Below are 17,031 nucleotides of genomic sequence, written 5' to 3' on the forward strand. Positions count from 1 at the left end.
CTGGACACCCACCACTTTGTGTAAATAAACTTGCCCCTGCACGTCTTCCTGAAACTTTCCCGTGCTCACCTTAAAGCTGTGGCCTCTAGTCTTTGACATTTCCACCCTGGGAAAAAGATTCTGATTACCTACTCGTGTTGTTAGTGTGTGTATTTTTGTTACCTTTTATAATGTTTTAATCTTTGGATTGAAGCTCTTTTATACTTGTATTTCTTTAACATCAACTGACCAGATGATGTGGATACTAACATAACTAACTGCAACTGTCTTTGCTGGCTTACATATATGGGTACAATACTGGTGCCCTATGTTATTTTAATTTATGCTTTACTTCTTCCATTTCAAGCTTGGCATCATGGCTAAAATGTAGATGATCTACGCTAAAAGTCCAAACAGCAGTGTGTGCTGTATTGCAATTGCCTGACAATGTATCAACAGTTCAGAAGGGAGAAAGGGAGTTACTACAGCACTGGTAGACAATAGTGCTGGAGAAATTCAGAGGGGCAGCAGCATCTATGGAGCGAAGGAAATAGGCAACGTTTCGGGCCCTTCTAATTACTACAGCACTGTGTCTATTCCTATCTCGAGATCAACCTATCCTTTCAGAGATTCTCCTTTTGTCACACAAACCACTCGCCTTTTCTATAACTTTAAACTAAACGCAATTTTTCTACTCCCCAATTTTGACCCAAATTTTAACTCCCTTTCGACAGATTGAGTATTCCCAATATTTTATTACTTTTACTTTCAGACTTACAACAGTTTATTTTGATAGTTGATTGTTCTATTTTTTATTGGTATAGAGCCAGTAGTTCTTAACCTTTGACACCAGTACGCACATACGTGAACAAAATACTGTATGTGCTATGTACCTTTGTTAGGTTCCTAAACATGGGCTCAACAAATTGATATGTTATTTGTGTCCCCTTCATGACCCCTGACAAAGCCCCAAACGACCCCCCCGGTCACAACCCCCAGGTTAAGAACCACTAGTTATAGACACTAAATAGCCTCCTTTAATGCTATAGATTTCTTAGATTACTGATTTCAATTATGTCAACTCTTTGTTCATTGTGCCTTCGGTTGCACTTCAATAATGCATATGGGGCCTTAGATATTGGATTTAAAAATTACTATATATAATGCAACTCTCATTACATGAAGAAACAGAAATGCATGTTGGCCTCATTGAAATTCAGAAAAGGTTATGTGCAAAACATCCCTCTGGTTGCTTCATAGAACATTAACATTTGTAACAGAAACAAATTAGGTTATGAAAATATATACATCAGTTATTCCTTTATGTTATTGGTGCAAGTATTAAAGTAAATATTCCATTAGGTCACAGGAGAAGTATTTCGATTAGGTCTGAATCAGAAGAGTTAGCACAGACCTGGTTCAGAAATAGAACATAGCACCCAAGCATTCATTGAAAAATGTTAAATAAAAAGTTTAGGAATGAGTGAAGCATAATGATAATTGCAAAAATAAATCTCCAATGGTAATATTCAAATACCACTAATAACATACCTAAACAAACTGCTTTATTTATCCAAAGCAGTGTTCCTATTTTGATCCTCTACCTAGACCAGATTCACTGAACAGTTTCCATGTACCAAACTGTACACGTGTAGCAAATATTATTGGATTGATCCACCTCAAGTTCTGAAGGGAAGACCTTTACCACTATTGCTGAGATTTTATTTGGTCCTCTAGCCATTGCATTGTCTAATGTTCTCAATCATTTTGTGATGTGACGTGTGGATCAAATTAGCTAAAGGCTAGATTCTGCGCTGGTGGGGAATCTGTTATAAGTTGTCACAAGATCACCAGGCAGAGCAGGGAAAAGGATAAATACTTTGCTCAAAGTTCCCTTGAAGTAAAGCAACATTGTGAGAACCTTTAAGATGATGGCGGAAAGATTTAATAGGAACCCGAGGGGTAACTTTTTCCACAGATGGGGGTCTGGAACGAGCTGCGTTTGTCATATCATGCTATGTGTGCATATTCTGTTGTGCTGCAGCAAGTAAGAATTTAATTATTCTATCTGGGACATATGACAATAAAACACTCTTGACTCTAGTTTAGGCGGGTGGCATTGCAACATTTAATAACATTTGGACAGGCACATGGATAGGACATGTTTAGAGGGATATGGGGCAGGTGGGACTAGTGTTTATCGGACATGTTGGTTGGTGTGGGTAAGTTGGGCCGAAGCACCTGTTTCAACACCATGTGACTCTGGCCCATAATCTTCCAAGGAAAAACATTTGGGATTGTTTCGAAAACCTCAAGGCTGTGAATATATAAAAAAGGAAACCAAACTCTTTTGAAATCTACCAACCGCATTCCCCTACGGAACATTTTTGGTACCAGTAGAAAAACTTCCATTAAGTTCGGACAGGACTTGGTTCCAGACATGAAACACACTGGCACTAATTTATCAAAGAACTGCTTAAATTCATTACAAATCCTTTACAGTGATTCAAGTATTACTCACCAGTTACTGAAGGAAAGAAGATCCCTACTAACATGGTGAAGGTAGTGCTGATGTCTGCAAAAACATACACGGCCAGATTTTTCCTAGATCCAGGAGCCTCAACAGAGTGCAAAGAATGCTTTTCGAGCACATCTCCTTTGCCCATGTAGTTGCTCCAGAGATTGTCTATGTCAAAATCAAAGATTACATTAGGAAATAGGAAATATAGGATGCTCATTTGAATAGCAGGAGGTCCTTAAATTGAAGTTACAAGATAGGCTCTGTTTACTCCAGTTATTTATTGTTGTTTTGTTTACTCTAGCCACTCTTTGATGGGGTTTATTCTATCTAACTAAGAATCATTTATGAACTATGATGTTACTAAATTAACAGAAGCATCGAACAAAATCATTTTAAAAATAGCAAGTTAATTGATATGATTAATCCCAGAAAGTACTGAATAACATTCTGTATCTTTTTTAACACAAATAAATAATTCCTTTTGACATAAATGTTATAGAATGCTCCACTGTCAAATTTGTACAAACCTTTTATTATGCCACTAGCCACTCCAGGAATTCCTTGGATTTCTGTGACGTTATTTCGAACAAAATATTCATCACAACTATCGGTCACATTTTTAGTGCAGAACATATCCCACAGTTTGGTGGTCACTACAGTGTTGTTTTCTACTGTCGTTTTGGCACAAACATCAAACAGATTTCTGGAGAGAGTTCGATTTCCCAACATGCAAATTCTAAAAGAAAATAAGAGGACGTTCTTTTAACTCTAACCTTCATTAAACAGTCTTTGATTGTTACACACCAGTGCTGAGCAATTGTTTCTTTTGCTGCATAGTTTTAACAAATATTTCAAATTTATCCTCACTCTAGTTCCAACAATATTATTATAGAATGATACCGAGAAGGGCGGCACCATGCCGCAGCCGTAGAGTTGCTGCATTACGGCGCCAGAGACCTGGGTTCGATCGATCCAGACTTGTGAACTGATAACTGTGGACTTGTGAGCTGACACTGAAGTGCTTATCTGTACAGAGTTTGTACGTTCTCCATGTGACCTGCATGGGTTTTCTCCGGGAACTCCAGTTTCCTCCCACACTTCAAGGACGTACAGGTTTGTAGGTTAATTGGCTTGGTATTATTGTAAATTGTCCCTAGTCTGCGTATGACAGTGTGAGTGTGCGGGGATTGCTGGTCGGTATGGACCAGATGGGCCAAAGGGCCTGGTTCCATGCTGTATCTCTGAACTAAATAAAGGAACTAATTGAACCCACTGTACCTCTCCAAATCAACTGTTCAATTAAGTGGACTTTTAATCTTCCCCTCAGGGTACTGATCCAACTTCCCTTTGAAGGTGATCATCAAATTAGCTTCCACCAATGTTTTCGGCAATGTAATCCAGTCACAATTTACTCTGCTATTTCGCCTTCCTTGTCTCTTACCAATTTTGTCCATTATCCAAACTACCTTTTAGTGGATCAATAGCATTCATTATTTTGAATAACACTTGTGAAACATCCTTTTTCAAAGCAATATTTTTACTTAAGTTCTGGATAATGAATAACTTATTTAATGACACCCATGTAAATGAATAGGATTATCATCACAGGCCAAATATAAAATAGGATAGAAATAGGAATAATTTGTCACATGTGACTAAGCACAGTGAGATTCTTTGCTTGCATACCCAATGTATACAAATAGCAGCCACCTACGTCGCTGACAAAGTTACAAAGCACGCCAGCGCCCCCTTTTGTCCCCCCTCCCACAGCAGTTCCCCCATGCCGGGTTCCCATTGTCCATTGTTCTTCCCCTCTCCCCTCACGGCGGTCCCCCCATGCCGGGTCATAAAGAAGCACCTTCTTTCTAAATCCTCATCCAAATGTATAAATGATGTACACATTCCAAATTCTCATCCCTCAGTCATACAATGTGGAAACTGGCCTTTCCGCACAACTTGCCCACGCCAACCAACATGCCCCTCTGCCCCTCTACACTTGTCCCACCTGCCTACATTTGGCCCATATCCCTCTAAACCTCTCCTACTCATGTATCTGTGTAAGTGTTTCTTGCGATAGTTCTTGTCTCAACTACCTCCTCCAACAGCTCGCTCCATACACCCACCACCCTTTGTGTAAAAAAGTTACTCTTCAGATTCCTATTCTTCCCCCCCCCCCCCCCCTCCCTCACCACCCTTGGTAAATGATTGTACCTCCCGTCATCTCTGGTTCTTTTGCACATCTCCAGATTTGATGGAATGTGCATAATTAACCAGTATCGCCTGCATCTCCAAATCATTGCCATTATTCAGTTCTGGAATGAAGACTAAATGATTAAAACTATCACCCTGACCATGAGTGCTGTCTGTGTGGAGTTTGCTCATTTTTCCTCTGTCCACATGGATTTCTGCTGAATGTTGTGCACAAATTCACAGCATTTTGTTACTTCAACTATCTTTCTGACCAAAGTGGTTGTGAAACAATATTTTTTACTTACTTAAATTCTGGAGGATGAACAGCTGACTTAATGACACCCACATAAATGGACAGGATGGATATGATCACGCAGGCCAAAAATAAAGATGCAAATTTATTAACATATTTAACGCCAATGAAAACGACCAGGCACATGAAAATGAGGAAAACTGTCCCATAGATTCTCATGTTATTAAGCATAGCAGTGTTTTCTTCATGCAGTTCAACAGGCTTAAATATAGCTGCTTTGGGCGCAATGTAGGCCTGCAAAATAAAATGAACCAGTAGAATTAAGACAAACGGTGGCAAAAATGCGGCAAAAACAAGAGAAAAGTAATAGCAAAATAAAGTGAGCATTTCAACGTTACGAGAATCTTCCAACATATACATTTATGGCCCAACTAAAAAAAAATAACCTCAATGGGGAACGTATCTTTCACAAATCCCTACTACTTTCCTTTGTGCAAAGCGTAGATTCGCCAACCACAGCGAGAAAAATAAGATACACCATTGGATATTTCCTATGTTTCTGCAGAGGGCAGCACAGTGGCACAGCTGGCAGAGCCGCTGTCAAGTGCCGGAGACCTCGGTTCAATCCTGACCTCAGGTGCTGTCTGTGAGGAGTTTGCATTTGCACTTTCTCCCTGTAACCATGTGGATTTTCTGCAGGTTCTCCATTTACTTCCACATCCCAAACATGCCCAGGGTTGTAGGTTAATCGGCCTCTGTAAATTGCCCCTAGTGTACAGGGAGTGGATGCAGGAGCAGGGTAACAAAGAAATAGTGACAACAAGTGATCAATGTTCCGCATGGACTCGGTGGGCTGAAGGGCCCGTTTCCATGCTGTATCTCTAAACTAAATTAAGTTAAACAAGGAATAAAAACATCGAATAGTGCACAAGGATAAATAATGATTGCTCTAACCCCATGCCTTATAATGGTAGTCACAAGAGAGCAATGCATGTAGACATTATAGTATTCACTTTTGATTCCAGGGCACACCAGACTTCTTGCGCAAACAAAATTACCTTGACATAGTGAAAATCAATTAAACATAATCTAACTTTTTTTTTTTAAACTGCTGGAGGAGCTCAACCAAAATGCATTCAAATTCCCTCAGATATCATGTGGTAGAAATCAGAAGCAAAATCCTGGATTTTATCTTCATCACAAACAGCTGTAGCAGCATGGTAGACCTTCCCAAGATGTTATCTCCACTGCCACCACTATCAAGCAACTCTATGTCCCAGAGATACCCCACTATCTGCAACCTAACAAACTTGTGCTCATGGGAGCTACTGAGACTGGAAATCCCGTGGCCACAAGGCCCAATGCTACTACTTTTACGGCAGTCCCTCTGCATCAAAGTCGATCTACTTCCACCCTGGGTACCATTCAGATTCAGACTTTATTGTCATTGTGCAGTGTACAGTACAGAGACAACGAAATGCAGTTAGCATCTCCCTAGAAGAGCAACATAGAATATGAGCAATAAATACATTTACGTGCATACAGTCATAGTAGTGCAATTATTTTTTTTCCTGGTGGAAGGAGTGTCTGGGGGGGGGGGATTGGCAATCACCGAGGTACAGTGTTTAGTAATGTAAGAGCCGCAGGGAAGAAGCTGTTCCTGGACCTGCTGGTCCTGAGTTCTGAGGTGGCTAATGAGTGAACCACCAAGTCTTTCACAATGAGGCAGAGAAGCAGTTAACATTTCAGGCCAATAATCTTTCACCAGTCAATGGCCTATGCTCCCTAGAGGAGCAAAGGGTGTAAGAAGAAGGAGTAATGATGAAAGGTCATTTTCTGTATGCTTTAGCTAAGCTTCTCTCTCCTTACATTCTTTGATCGGCTGGTTATTTACATCACCTTTTCAATTTCAGATTAGGCATTTACACTTATTCTGCATTTCTTACTCACACTATACCAACCAAGCCAGCATAATAAACTTTTTTTTAAAATTGCATCCACATTACTATGATTAAAACTGGACTGGTTTATAAAGCAAATTATACAAGTAGGATGTACAAGTAGAATCCTTCAACCTTGATTTTTTTAAGATAGACTGGGGTGGTATTATGAAATATTATGCATTCTCATGTCATGAAGCAATACTTTTGGTTTCTTAGCACATGAAACATGAAATAGTTATTGACATTTACAAACCTTTTGCTAAACGACTTACCAGCAGAATTTCTATGGCACCAAGTATGTACATGGCTCCTGCAAAAGTTGTTCCAAGGTAGAAACACAGACCCACAGCTCCACCAAACTCAGGGCCGAGTGACCGGGAAATCATGAAGTAAGAGCCCCCAGCTGCAAGAGAAACACATATGAAGGGAAAACAAAGTTATATTATATCAGATTAGGCCAACGGGAAATAGATAGACTTTGGTCATGGAAGAAGGGTCTTGACCCGAAACATCACCCATTCCTTCTCTCCAGAGACGCTGCCTGTCCTGCTGAGTAACTCCAGCATTTTGTGTCTACCTTAGATAATCTTTGGATTGGACCAATGCAGCAGGTTTCACTGCTGCCTTTTTTACTTTGTGATCAGATAAAAATCAAATAACTATTCCAGGAGACAGAGTGGAACCTAGAGTTTTGAAATATACATGTTCTATACTGTCAAGTGATTAATATTAAAATTAACGAGACAATACATCTTAGTGTGATAAATACAGAATGTGACTTAAAGAGCAACAGCAAAACATCAACACAACTAAACAAAATAAAACCTCAGAACTTAAAGTATATACTTGGTTCCCAAGTTTCAAAACGGAATTGTTACCTGGTACAACTCCATTTGTTGCTATGGCACTCATCGATATGGCTGTTAACATCGTCTGAAAAATATAAAATCTTTTAAGATTGAACATTTTTTTCCAAATTAAAAATTGAAGCAATCCAAAATTTCAAAATGCTCTACACAAAATTCATTTTCTCAAAATGCCCAAGTAGCAAACTGCTTAAGCAAACCTCATTACAATAATAACCAGCAGGATCATCAATATGAAACACCAACTTGGTCTCCCCACAAATGGCCAGTTGGTATTTTTCTCAATTTCAGTTTTTATTTCATATTTTCATAACTAATGACATTTTATTTTTGTGTAACCAATTTCTTGTTTTACCTGAAGAGGGCAGCAAATAGCAGTAATAAGGTTAAAGAAAATCTGAATCTTATCTCTTAAAAGTAGGAGTTAAGGGGCTGTTCCACTTGGCAACTTAGTTGGCGAGTTTAGAAGAGTTTGAAAAAAATGACATGTTGAAGACCTCCTTCGACTATGTAGAAGACCTCCTTCGACTATGTTGAAGACCAGCTTCGACTAGCTACGACTAACTTCGGGAAAATTGGACACCGAATAGTGGAGAGTGAAGATGACCTCCTTCGATCTCCCTTCGACTATGACAAAGATTATCTACGACTGCCTTCGATTACCCTCGATTACCCAAGACTAACATGCCGACCTACTACGACCTAATACGACTAAACCTACGAGTAAAAAAAAGTACCGATTTTTCCCATGGCGACCTTTTTTTACTCGCGGGCATTTTTAACATTGAAAAAAAACGCCGCGACCTAGCTGAGGCCTCGAGTCCGCGAAGACCACTCTCAAGCATGAAGGAGAGTTACGAAGACCTCCTACGACCTCGTGTCGACCATGCTGCGAGTACGAGTCGAGGGCAAACTCGCCAGAACTCACGGATTAGGTCGCCCAAGTGGGACAGGCCCTTTAACTGCCTGTCACGGAATTTAACTGCCTTGCTATTGAACACAAATATCTTGTAGAAAGTTAAGACAGCTAAAATAGCAGATTTTAGCGGCTGTTCAGAAGAACAGAGAGCAATACACTGAACAACGTGATAACTTCAAATCACATTCTTAAAGCCTAATGTAGCAGATGGAAATTTAAATTAAAACAGTAAATGCTGGAAATGCTCAAAGGATAAGGTAGCTCAAGCAGAGAAAGAAATAGTAAATGTTTTGATGTCAATGGCCATTCAGAATAAATTCTGTTTCTATAAATAGTTTTCAGATTACAAGGAATTCCCACTGGAACAATTCCAGTACCTGATGTCGTGGAGTGTTGGCATTACTATCAACATCAGCTGGTTAGGATGTATTTATGCACTGCCACTTTAAACTCAACTAAATGTGAAGTGCAGGAATCCATTTATCTTTTGTGAAGTACCAAAATGCATGCAAAGTCTGGTGCTCTTTTAATTGTATTTTGAAGGTCCAGCATTTTACATAACTAAACCAATTTCCTTAATCCAAAAAGTAAATTAGGAAATAGGAATTATATTTAATTGTGCAAATGGAGATTGCCTAAAATGCAGCTTTAACAAGCTGTTGTTATAGATGGGCAATGCAGATTCACCTTTGGCTTCTGTATTCTCCTTTGCATGCCGTACAATGTACTGTCTTGGACTAACATGGAGTCCAGGTGGATGGATGGCTGGTTTCCATAGATTCAATGGAGGCGTGGTGAGGGATAATGGAGACCAATTGATATGGTGGAAGTGGATTGAGTGCACTAGTACCAAGTCCCATTAATGGTCATTGTTGTCTCAACAGTGACCAGTAATGATTGGTCCTCCAATAGCTTATTCCAATTTCCCCATTGATGTGTAAATTTCTAGAAATTCGACCATACACATAAACATTGTGAATACCCTGATATTAAAGTTAACTAGATGATTGACCTTATTAATTCAGTGCACAGAATCTACCCTAAACTAAGAAATTACTTCAGATGACCTGGCACCTCATTTTCTACTAAGTCTTCATATTGCCTTCAACATCTAAAGCTGTTTTGGGAATACAACACTTGAATATAAAGAATATCTTTAGAGAGAGAAACTACAAGCTTTCAGCGATGGTTTTAAAATGGAGAGTAAATTTCCAATCTCCTCAGAATTATTCCAGCTGAGAAAGTTACAGATAAGCAAATGCCCTGTACCCGTTCGACCTTATTTTATTGTTTTATGATTTCCATTTGTCATTGACAACTGAAAACAGAATCTGACTAACGTAAACTGCAATGTCAGCTACGCATGCTCAGTTTCAACCCTCTTTGAAGCACAGAATTATTATAATATACATGACGAGGACTTTAAACATTTTAAGCACTCTACCTATCGCATTCTGTCTTCTTGAAGCTTTGCAATTTATCTTTGTCACTGAGAAAGTTTCAAACGGCACATTTAACAATAATAATTCAAAATGGATGACAAGTTACTTACACAGCAGCAACACATGAACACAATACAAAAAGATTGCAAGACCCCTCCAATTCCGACGAGCCATGTCAGACGCAAAAATAGAATAACTCCAAAGATATTCTGCAGACAGGGTAAGTACACTCCCATGAGAGTTCCCATACTGGGAGACTAAGGAGAAAGGGGGAAAAAAAGCTACTTCAGTTTTCTTCATTCAAACTACAGGCTGTATAATAAAATCATAGTACAATGGAAGCAGACCCTTTGCCCACCATGTTCCCACCATCCCCTAACAACCATTTGCACAAATTGCATATTATTCTCCCCACGTTTCCAGTACCGTTACCAGTTTTTTCAACTCGCCACTCATTGGGGCAATTTACAACAGCCAATTAACCTACCAAAATGCACGTCCTTGGGGAAACCGATGCGGTCACAGGGAGAACGTGTTAACTTCACACCGCACAGGTCAGTACTGAATCTGGTCAAGAGTTGCGAGGCTGCTCAGTTATTTATTGGTCCATTTAATAACATACATGCTTGTTAAAGAACAATTATTCCAAGATTTGCACTTATACAAGATCTTTCACAACCCAAAACACTTCAGAACCAATGAAATATTTCTGAAGTTTAGTAAGCATTAGAACTATTTCTCAGTGCACTTATACAAAAGCAAATCTATTTATGTTTTGTACTTGCTCTTAGAATTGTTCAGCAGACTAGACATAAACAGCAATATCTAGTTGTACTGAAAACAAGATCGGTCAACATGGTCACAGGAAGAACATTTTTACTATCATAGTAAGTTTTAAGCAACTATAGCATTTTACACTAGCATCTGAATTATGCTGAAAAACATTTAAAATCAATGTTGGCGTTTTGTTTGTGTGACAACAATTAATCTTTTCATTTATGGATTAAAGGTCAAAGATTAGATACAACGTACTCAAAAGCACTGCATAAAGATTACTGTAAAATAACGATTAGTAGAGGTATAATTACCTTTGGCGGTTTTTTCTTGGAAATATCTGCACTTTCTGCTTCTTCATGTTCCTTTGCTCCCTGAGTAATGTTTGTGTAATTAGCCAATCTGCTGAGCAGTGAAGATACCTTCGGTCGAATGTCCAATTCCTCCTGAAAGAGAGATAGGGAAAATATGCATCATTGCTATTAGACATAAAACAATAATTACTCAGCTTATGAATGTTTAATTTGAGGACTTTTGCTCTAATGATCCTTGAGGGCACAGGTCGATTAACTTCATGGGCCAAATGGCCTCCTTCAACTTCATGAGATTTTCAAAGCCATTTTTCTCTATAAAGAATAGTGCCAATCTCTGTGTGTAGCCATACACTGTACAGAATGGCCACAAAGTATTTAGATCAGTCTTTTACATTTTCCTGGGATCTCTTTAGTAATTCGAGGAATGGATGTACACATATTGCACCTTCTCAATTGCTTTATTAATTAAACGATCTACTGATTTGGACATATGGTGAGATTATTTTAAGTAGTGCAACAGTACACACAATTCTTAGTCAGTGACTTTCCAGGTCTGACTTTTAGCTTAGAATATTTTATGTTTCTTATATTTTTCTGCAACAGTATATAAAATCAACATTTCTCATTAATACAAGAACAAAGTGCATTCAGTTCTCTTTGGTTTATAATTAACATACTAGTGATGCCTTGTTATGGTAGATTTACAGGATGCTATTTGATTAATTAAAGGAATGGGGAAAGCTAATATTTAGTGACTGGTCATTAGGGAAAAGTAAGCTTCCCAAGGATAAAGGTTCCAGTTTTATAATTTAAGCATCGCATTCTTAATGAAAGGGAGCAAAACACAGATTGCTACCAAAATGTACTCTTATTATCAAGCTGGAAATGGTTGGGAAACGTTTTTGGTAATTTGCAAGAGATCTGCTGGTATTTCCCTTTTGCTCCTAATGGTGTCCAACAGCAGAACAAGAACTGGCTTCAATTCCTAAGCAATTAGTCCAAGGAATTTGCCCTCTGAACGTGTGCTAGGTTAGATCTGACAGAACACCGAGCATTCATTTTAATGTGGGAAGTAAAAGTATTGCAAAATGAGGTTAAGGTGTTTCTACTTTCAATTAATTGAGTTTGTCTTACAGTTTATTTATTTTATGGAAGTGTCACCAAGATTGCCTTAATGTTTTCAATTGTACACAAAAGTAAAAATGATTAAATTACAAATGGATATTTTAAATTAAAAAAAAACTAGTGAACATAACAGCACAAGGCCTTGATGCTGCATGGGTACAAGCCATTTTGAATTGGATAACCTCAGTTAGCATTGACATTGATAGTCTGTAAAAAATAAAATCTGTCGTTGTTATTCTTAGCGTGGCAGCTTGATATCTGCGGCAAGTTAAACTGTCTAGGACAAAGATAGATTTTACCAATGTGAGCAACACAAAAAGGAACTCAGAGGGTCAGGTAATTTATTGGGAGGAAATGGACAGGCAACATTTTGGGCCCTTCTTCATGATCTGTTAGCAACTGAGAATTATACTAAATAATATGTTGAAGGTTCAAATTGAGGGAGACAATTCTGAATGCCGAGCAAGTTATTGTACTGAAAAGTCTTACCTCAAATAAGGCCAAATTTCTGTCATAATATTCATTTCTTTTCGAAGTGTCAGTGTTGTTAAGGAAAGGACTATCTTCTTTGTGGTATCCATGACCTACAAATATATCATACGGATCAATTGAAGAACAATTGAAAGGAAGCAACTGTATAAGAACATGTTTAAAAAGAAGGGGCTGAAGAAGGGTCTCGACACGAAACGTCACCCATTCCTTCTCTCTGGAGATGCTGCCTGTCCCGCTGAGTTACTCCATATTTTTGTACTCCATACTTTAAGAGTATGCCATGACTTAGACTAGTGTGCATCCCATTGTTGTGGCACATTAAAGACAAAGTTAATTCCAATTTTAATCATGATGCCTAGTGTACTCACTTTCTGTTGAGTACATCTTACGTCATTACAGCATAAGAAGCATTTCCCACCCAAGACGTATAACCCCAGCCATCACATGGAATCCTTACACAGAGCTTTCCATCTAATAAGTTAAGTGAAATATCTCAAATTGCAAATGGAGTGGTTTTGTGCACTTCATTCACAAGTAGATATTGCCCACATTTGTTTTGTACAGAATTCTTATGGTCAGATCAAGAGCATGTCACTGTTTGGAGTGATTTTGTGCACAGATCCTCACAGTGAATCAACTTGCTCAGTTTTCTGCCATTTATAAAACCCTATCAGAACTTTACTCAAACATCTTATGATATTTTTAGGTCACATTATACATGTCCAAATGTTCGAAGAGATTTTATGCTCAAAGTTGCCCATTCTTTCGACACTCATCAATTGTTTAATACAGTAGCTGAATAAATTAAATATCCAATTTCAAATGCGAGTAGAAAAACAAATGAAGAGCAACCAGTTGGAGTATGCAAAACAAATATTGAAATGGGCATCCAACACAATCTTATTCAGTTGGGAGAAGCATTGGAAAGATGAAACTCAACATTATTCTCTAAAGTGATGTGATCCACCACACAAATAGATACAGAGGGTTCGTGGAGATTAAAGGGGAGACCTGGCATTGATGTTTGGCATGGGAGGGAAAGGGAAAATACCGATGAGGCGCAATTTGAGAAATGAACTTCAACTTGGTGACAAAGGCCCATGAATTATGGTTGGGAGTCAATGCAGTCACGTTTAAGGCAGCAGACAAAACCCGACAAGGACACAAATAGAAAAAGGTTACCAATAGGGAATGTGTGCATTTTATACCCATTCATTAGATTTTAATTATACATGTTGTGTTGGCTTTTCTGACTGACATTAAAAAATCCAGAGCTAGCTGGAGAGGACGGTCTCTATTTGAGAGTTGAGGAGGAAGGAGCAGAACACATTCCCAGTATATGTGAAAAGGGGCAACTTGATGCTTCTGAATTATGATAATTTCCATGCATACTTGATTAAAATGAATGGTGATGTTGAAAGATTCTCAAACCACTATTTATGCAGTAATTGGATACTCTACTTCCTCATCAGCAGACCACATTCAGTACGAATTAACAACAATGACCATCAACACCGGAGCACCTCCAGACTGCTCATTACCCTGGCTCTAATTTCTCTATACCCATGATTGTGTATCCAGACAATCTTTTAATTTGCCAATGATCCAACCGATGTTGAATTAATAACAGGTAAAAGAGCCAGAGCACAAGGGAGAGATTGAAAATCTGCTGGCATGGTGCTGCAACAAAAGTTTTGCTCTCAATGTCAGCAAAACCAAGGGGCTGATTGTTGACTTCAGGAAGGGAAAGCTGAGGAACCCGTCTTCATTGATAGGACAATGATGGGGAGAGTCAACAGCTTCAAGTCCTGGACGTACATATCTCAGAAGATCTGTCCTGGGCCCAGCACATGATGCAATCAATCAATATGTAAACTCATCAACGTCTCTACTTCCTTTGGAGATTGAGGAGATTCAGCACAAATACTCTATTCAACTTCTACAGGAAAGCAGTAGAGAGCATACTGGTTGCGTCATGGCCTGGTTCGACATCTTGAACTTTCAGAAACTACGGTGATTACAGAGAGTGGTAGACACAGCCCAGTTCTTCTCAGGTACCAACTTCCTTAACTTTGAAGGGATCTATAAGAGGCACTATCCCAAAAAGGGCAGCCCAGATCAAAGACCCACACCACTCTGGGCATGCTCATATCTCACTACTACCACCGGGAAGATGGTACAGGAACATGAAATCCAGGAAACCAAGTTTAATAAAAGCTTCTTCCCAAAATTTTAATTAGGTTGTTGGATACTATACAACACAAACCTCAACAATGAACTACTATGCACTGAATCTTTGGTTACACTACAGATTAAAAAGTTTCCTGCGATAATACTAGTTATTCATTTATTGAAATTTTGATTGTTATATTTATGCGTATCGTGCTTACAGGCCTGTTAAGCTGCTGCAAGTAAGATATTCATTGTTGCTGGTATATATGACAATTAAACATCTTCACTCTATAAAACACATACCCTAAACTAAGCTAGTATTTTATCACAGGTACACAAAATTGCTGGGGAAACTCAGTGGGTGCAGCAGCATCTATGGAGCGAAGGAAATAGGCGACGTTTCGGGCCGAAACCCTTCTTCAGACTGATGGGGGGTGGGGGGGGGGGGGAAAGAAAGAAGGAAAAGGGGGGGGGGGGGAGGAGCCCGGGGGCGGGGGGAGGGGAGGGTGGGAGGAGACAGCTAGAGGGTTAAGGAAGGGGAGGAGACAGCACGGGCTAGCCAAATTGGGAGAATTCAATGTTAATGCCATAAGGATGCAAGGTCCCCAGACGGAATATGAGGTGCTGTTCCTCCAATTTCCGCTGTTGCTCACTCTGGCAATGGAGGAGACCCAGGACAGAGAGGTCGGATTGGGAATGGGAGGGGGAGTTGAAGTGCTGAGCCACCGGGAGGTCAGGTAGGTTATTGCGGACTGAGCGGAGGTGTTCGGCGAAACGATCGCCCAACCTACGCTTGGTCTCACCGATGTAAATCAGCTGACATCTAGAGCAGCGGATGCAGTAGATGAGGTTGGAGGAGATACAGGTGAACCTTTGTCGCACCTGGAACGACTGCTTGGGACCTTGAATGGAGTCGAGGGGGGAGGTGAAGGGACAGGTGTTGCATTTCTTGCGGTTGCAACGGAAAGTGCCCGGGGAGGGGGTGGTGCGGGAGGGAAGGGAAGAATTGACGAGGGAGTTGCGGAGGGAGCGGTCTTTGCGGAAGGCAGACATGGGGGGATCACGTTTGCATGGATAGCAATGGATATTTTCTAGAGTTTGTTGTCAAAAGTCAAGATAATCAAACTAATAAAAGGTTGATTTGGACGAACAATATATTATTTGCCCCAACAGGAAAAAAATTCTGACTAAGTTCTCACAATTAATAATTATTTTCCACTGATAGTAAAAAACACAAGTTGGGGTGAATTACAGGCTTGAGTAATACTTCTCTAGTTTTCATTAAAAATTGGATTTGCCCAAGAAAACAGATCAATTCCAAGTGATTAAAAAACTTGAATAAGATTGCTAAAATAAAAATCATTCTGTGTTACTCCATGATAAATTCATCTTTGTAAAACGAGACGGGCATGTCAATATTTCAGGAGTGAAAAAGCATTCTGCCCTCACAGATGCTGCTTGACTCATTGTGAAATTCTGGCAATTTGTTTGTTCTATCATCTATTTTGCTATCACATATTAGCCCACATATTCCAACTAAAAGCTGGCAGCTCCACTTTGAACTACTTGCTTTCATCAACACAGCAGGTTGAATGTTCAGGAATCACAAGTAAAAGCAATCATCAACTCTGACGAGTTCAGAGATTGTTATTCCCCTGTTTGGTATTCTTGAAATGAAGTGTTGTTTTACAAGATTATTTTCTTTCATCAAATAAAATAAAAAGACTTTACAGAAATCTTCATGTCAAATCAATATGAGAACTGTTATAAATCGGAACAACTTCCCAACCATTGTTCAACGTTTCAGTTGACAAACAAATATTGTATTGGAATCCAGTTTCCAAAATATTAGCCGCCAAGAATTAAAATTACAGGCATGAGGGACAGACATCAAAAGGATGGAATGGAAAACTCACCAGTGTTCAAGACAAAATAATCCTAATCTTAAAGAGAAAAACACAGGAAACTTTGCACCTTGTCACAGTTCAAAAAGTTTTGTTATCATCAAGAAAGTGTGACTAATGGTATTTTCCTCTGATAA

At 39.2% G+C, this 17,031-nt stretch overlaps 1 protein-coding gene across 2 annotated transcripts in view; it reads right to left on the bottom strand.

Moving 5' to 3' along the window:
* slc12a4 (solute carrier family 12 member 4) overlaps positions 1–17,031 on the bottom strand; it is a 77,035-nt gene that overhangs the window by 34,729 nt on the left and 25,275 nt on the right. For both annotated transcript variants that reach the window (XM_033036310.1, XM_033036311.1), the window contains exons 2-9: positions 12,816–12,910; positions 11,202–11,333; positions 10,224–10,370; positions 7,765–7,819; positions 7,159–7,289; positions 4,996–5,237; positions 3,028–3,236; positions 2,501–2,665 (exon numbers count right to left, since the gene is read on the bottom strand). In XM_033036310.1, the coding sequence (XP_032892201.1) occupies positions 2,501–2,665; positions 3,028–3,236; positions 4,996–5,237; positions 7,159–7,289; positions 7,765–7,819; positions 10,224–10,370; positions 11,202–11,333; positions 12,816–12,910 (1,176 nt within the window). The remainder of the gene's footprint in view (positions 1–2,500; positions 2,666–3,027; positions 3,237–4,995; positions 5,238–7,158; positions 7,290–7,764; positions 7,820–10,223; positions 10,371–11,201; positions 11,334–12,815; positions 12,911–17,031) is intronic.

This window comes from Amblyraja radiata, chromosome 17 (assembly GCF_010909765.2).
Source record: "Amblyraja radiata isolate CabotCenter1 chromosome 17, sAmbRad1.1.pri, whole genome shotgun sequence".
NCBI classification, from domain to species: domain Eukaryota; kingdom Metazoa; phylum Chordata; class Chondrichthyes; order Rajiformes; family Rajidae; genus Amblyraja; species Amblyraja radiata.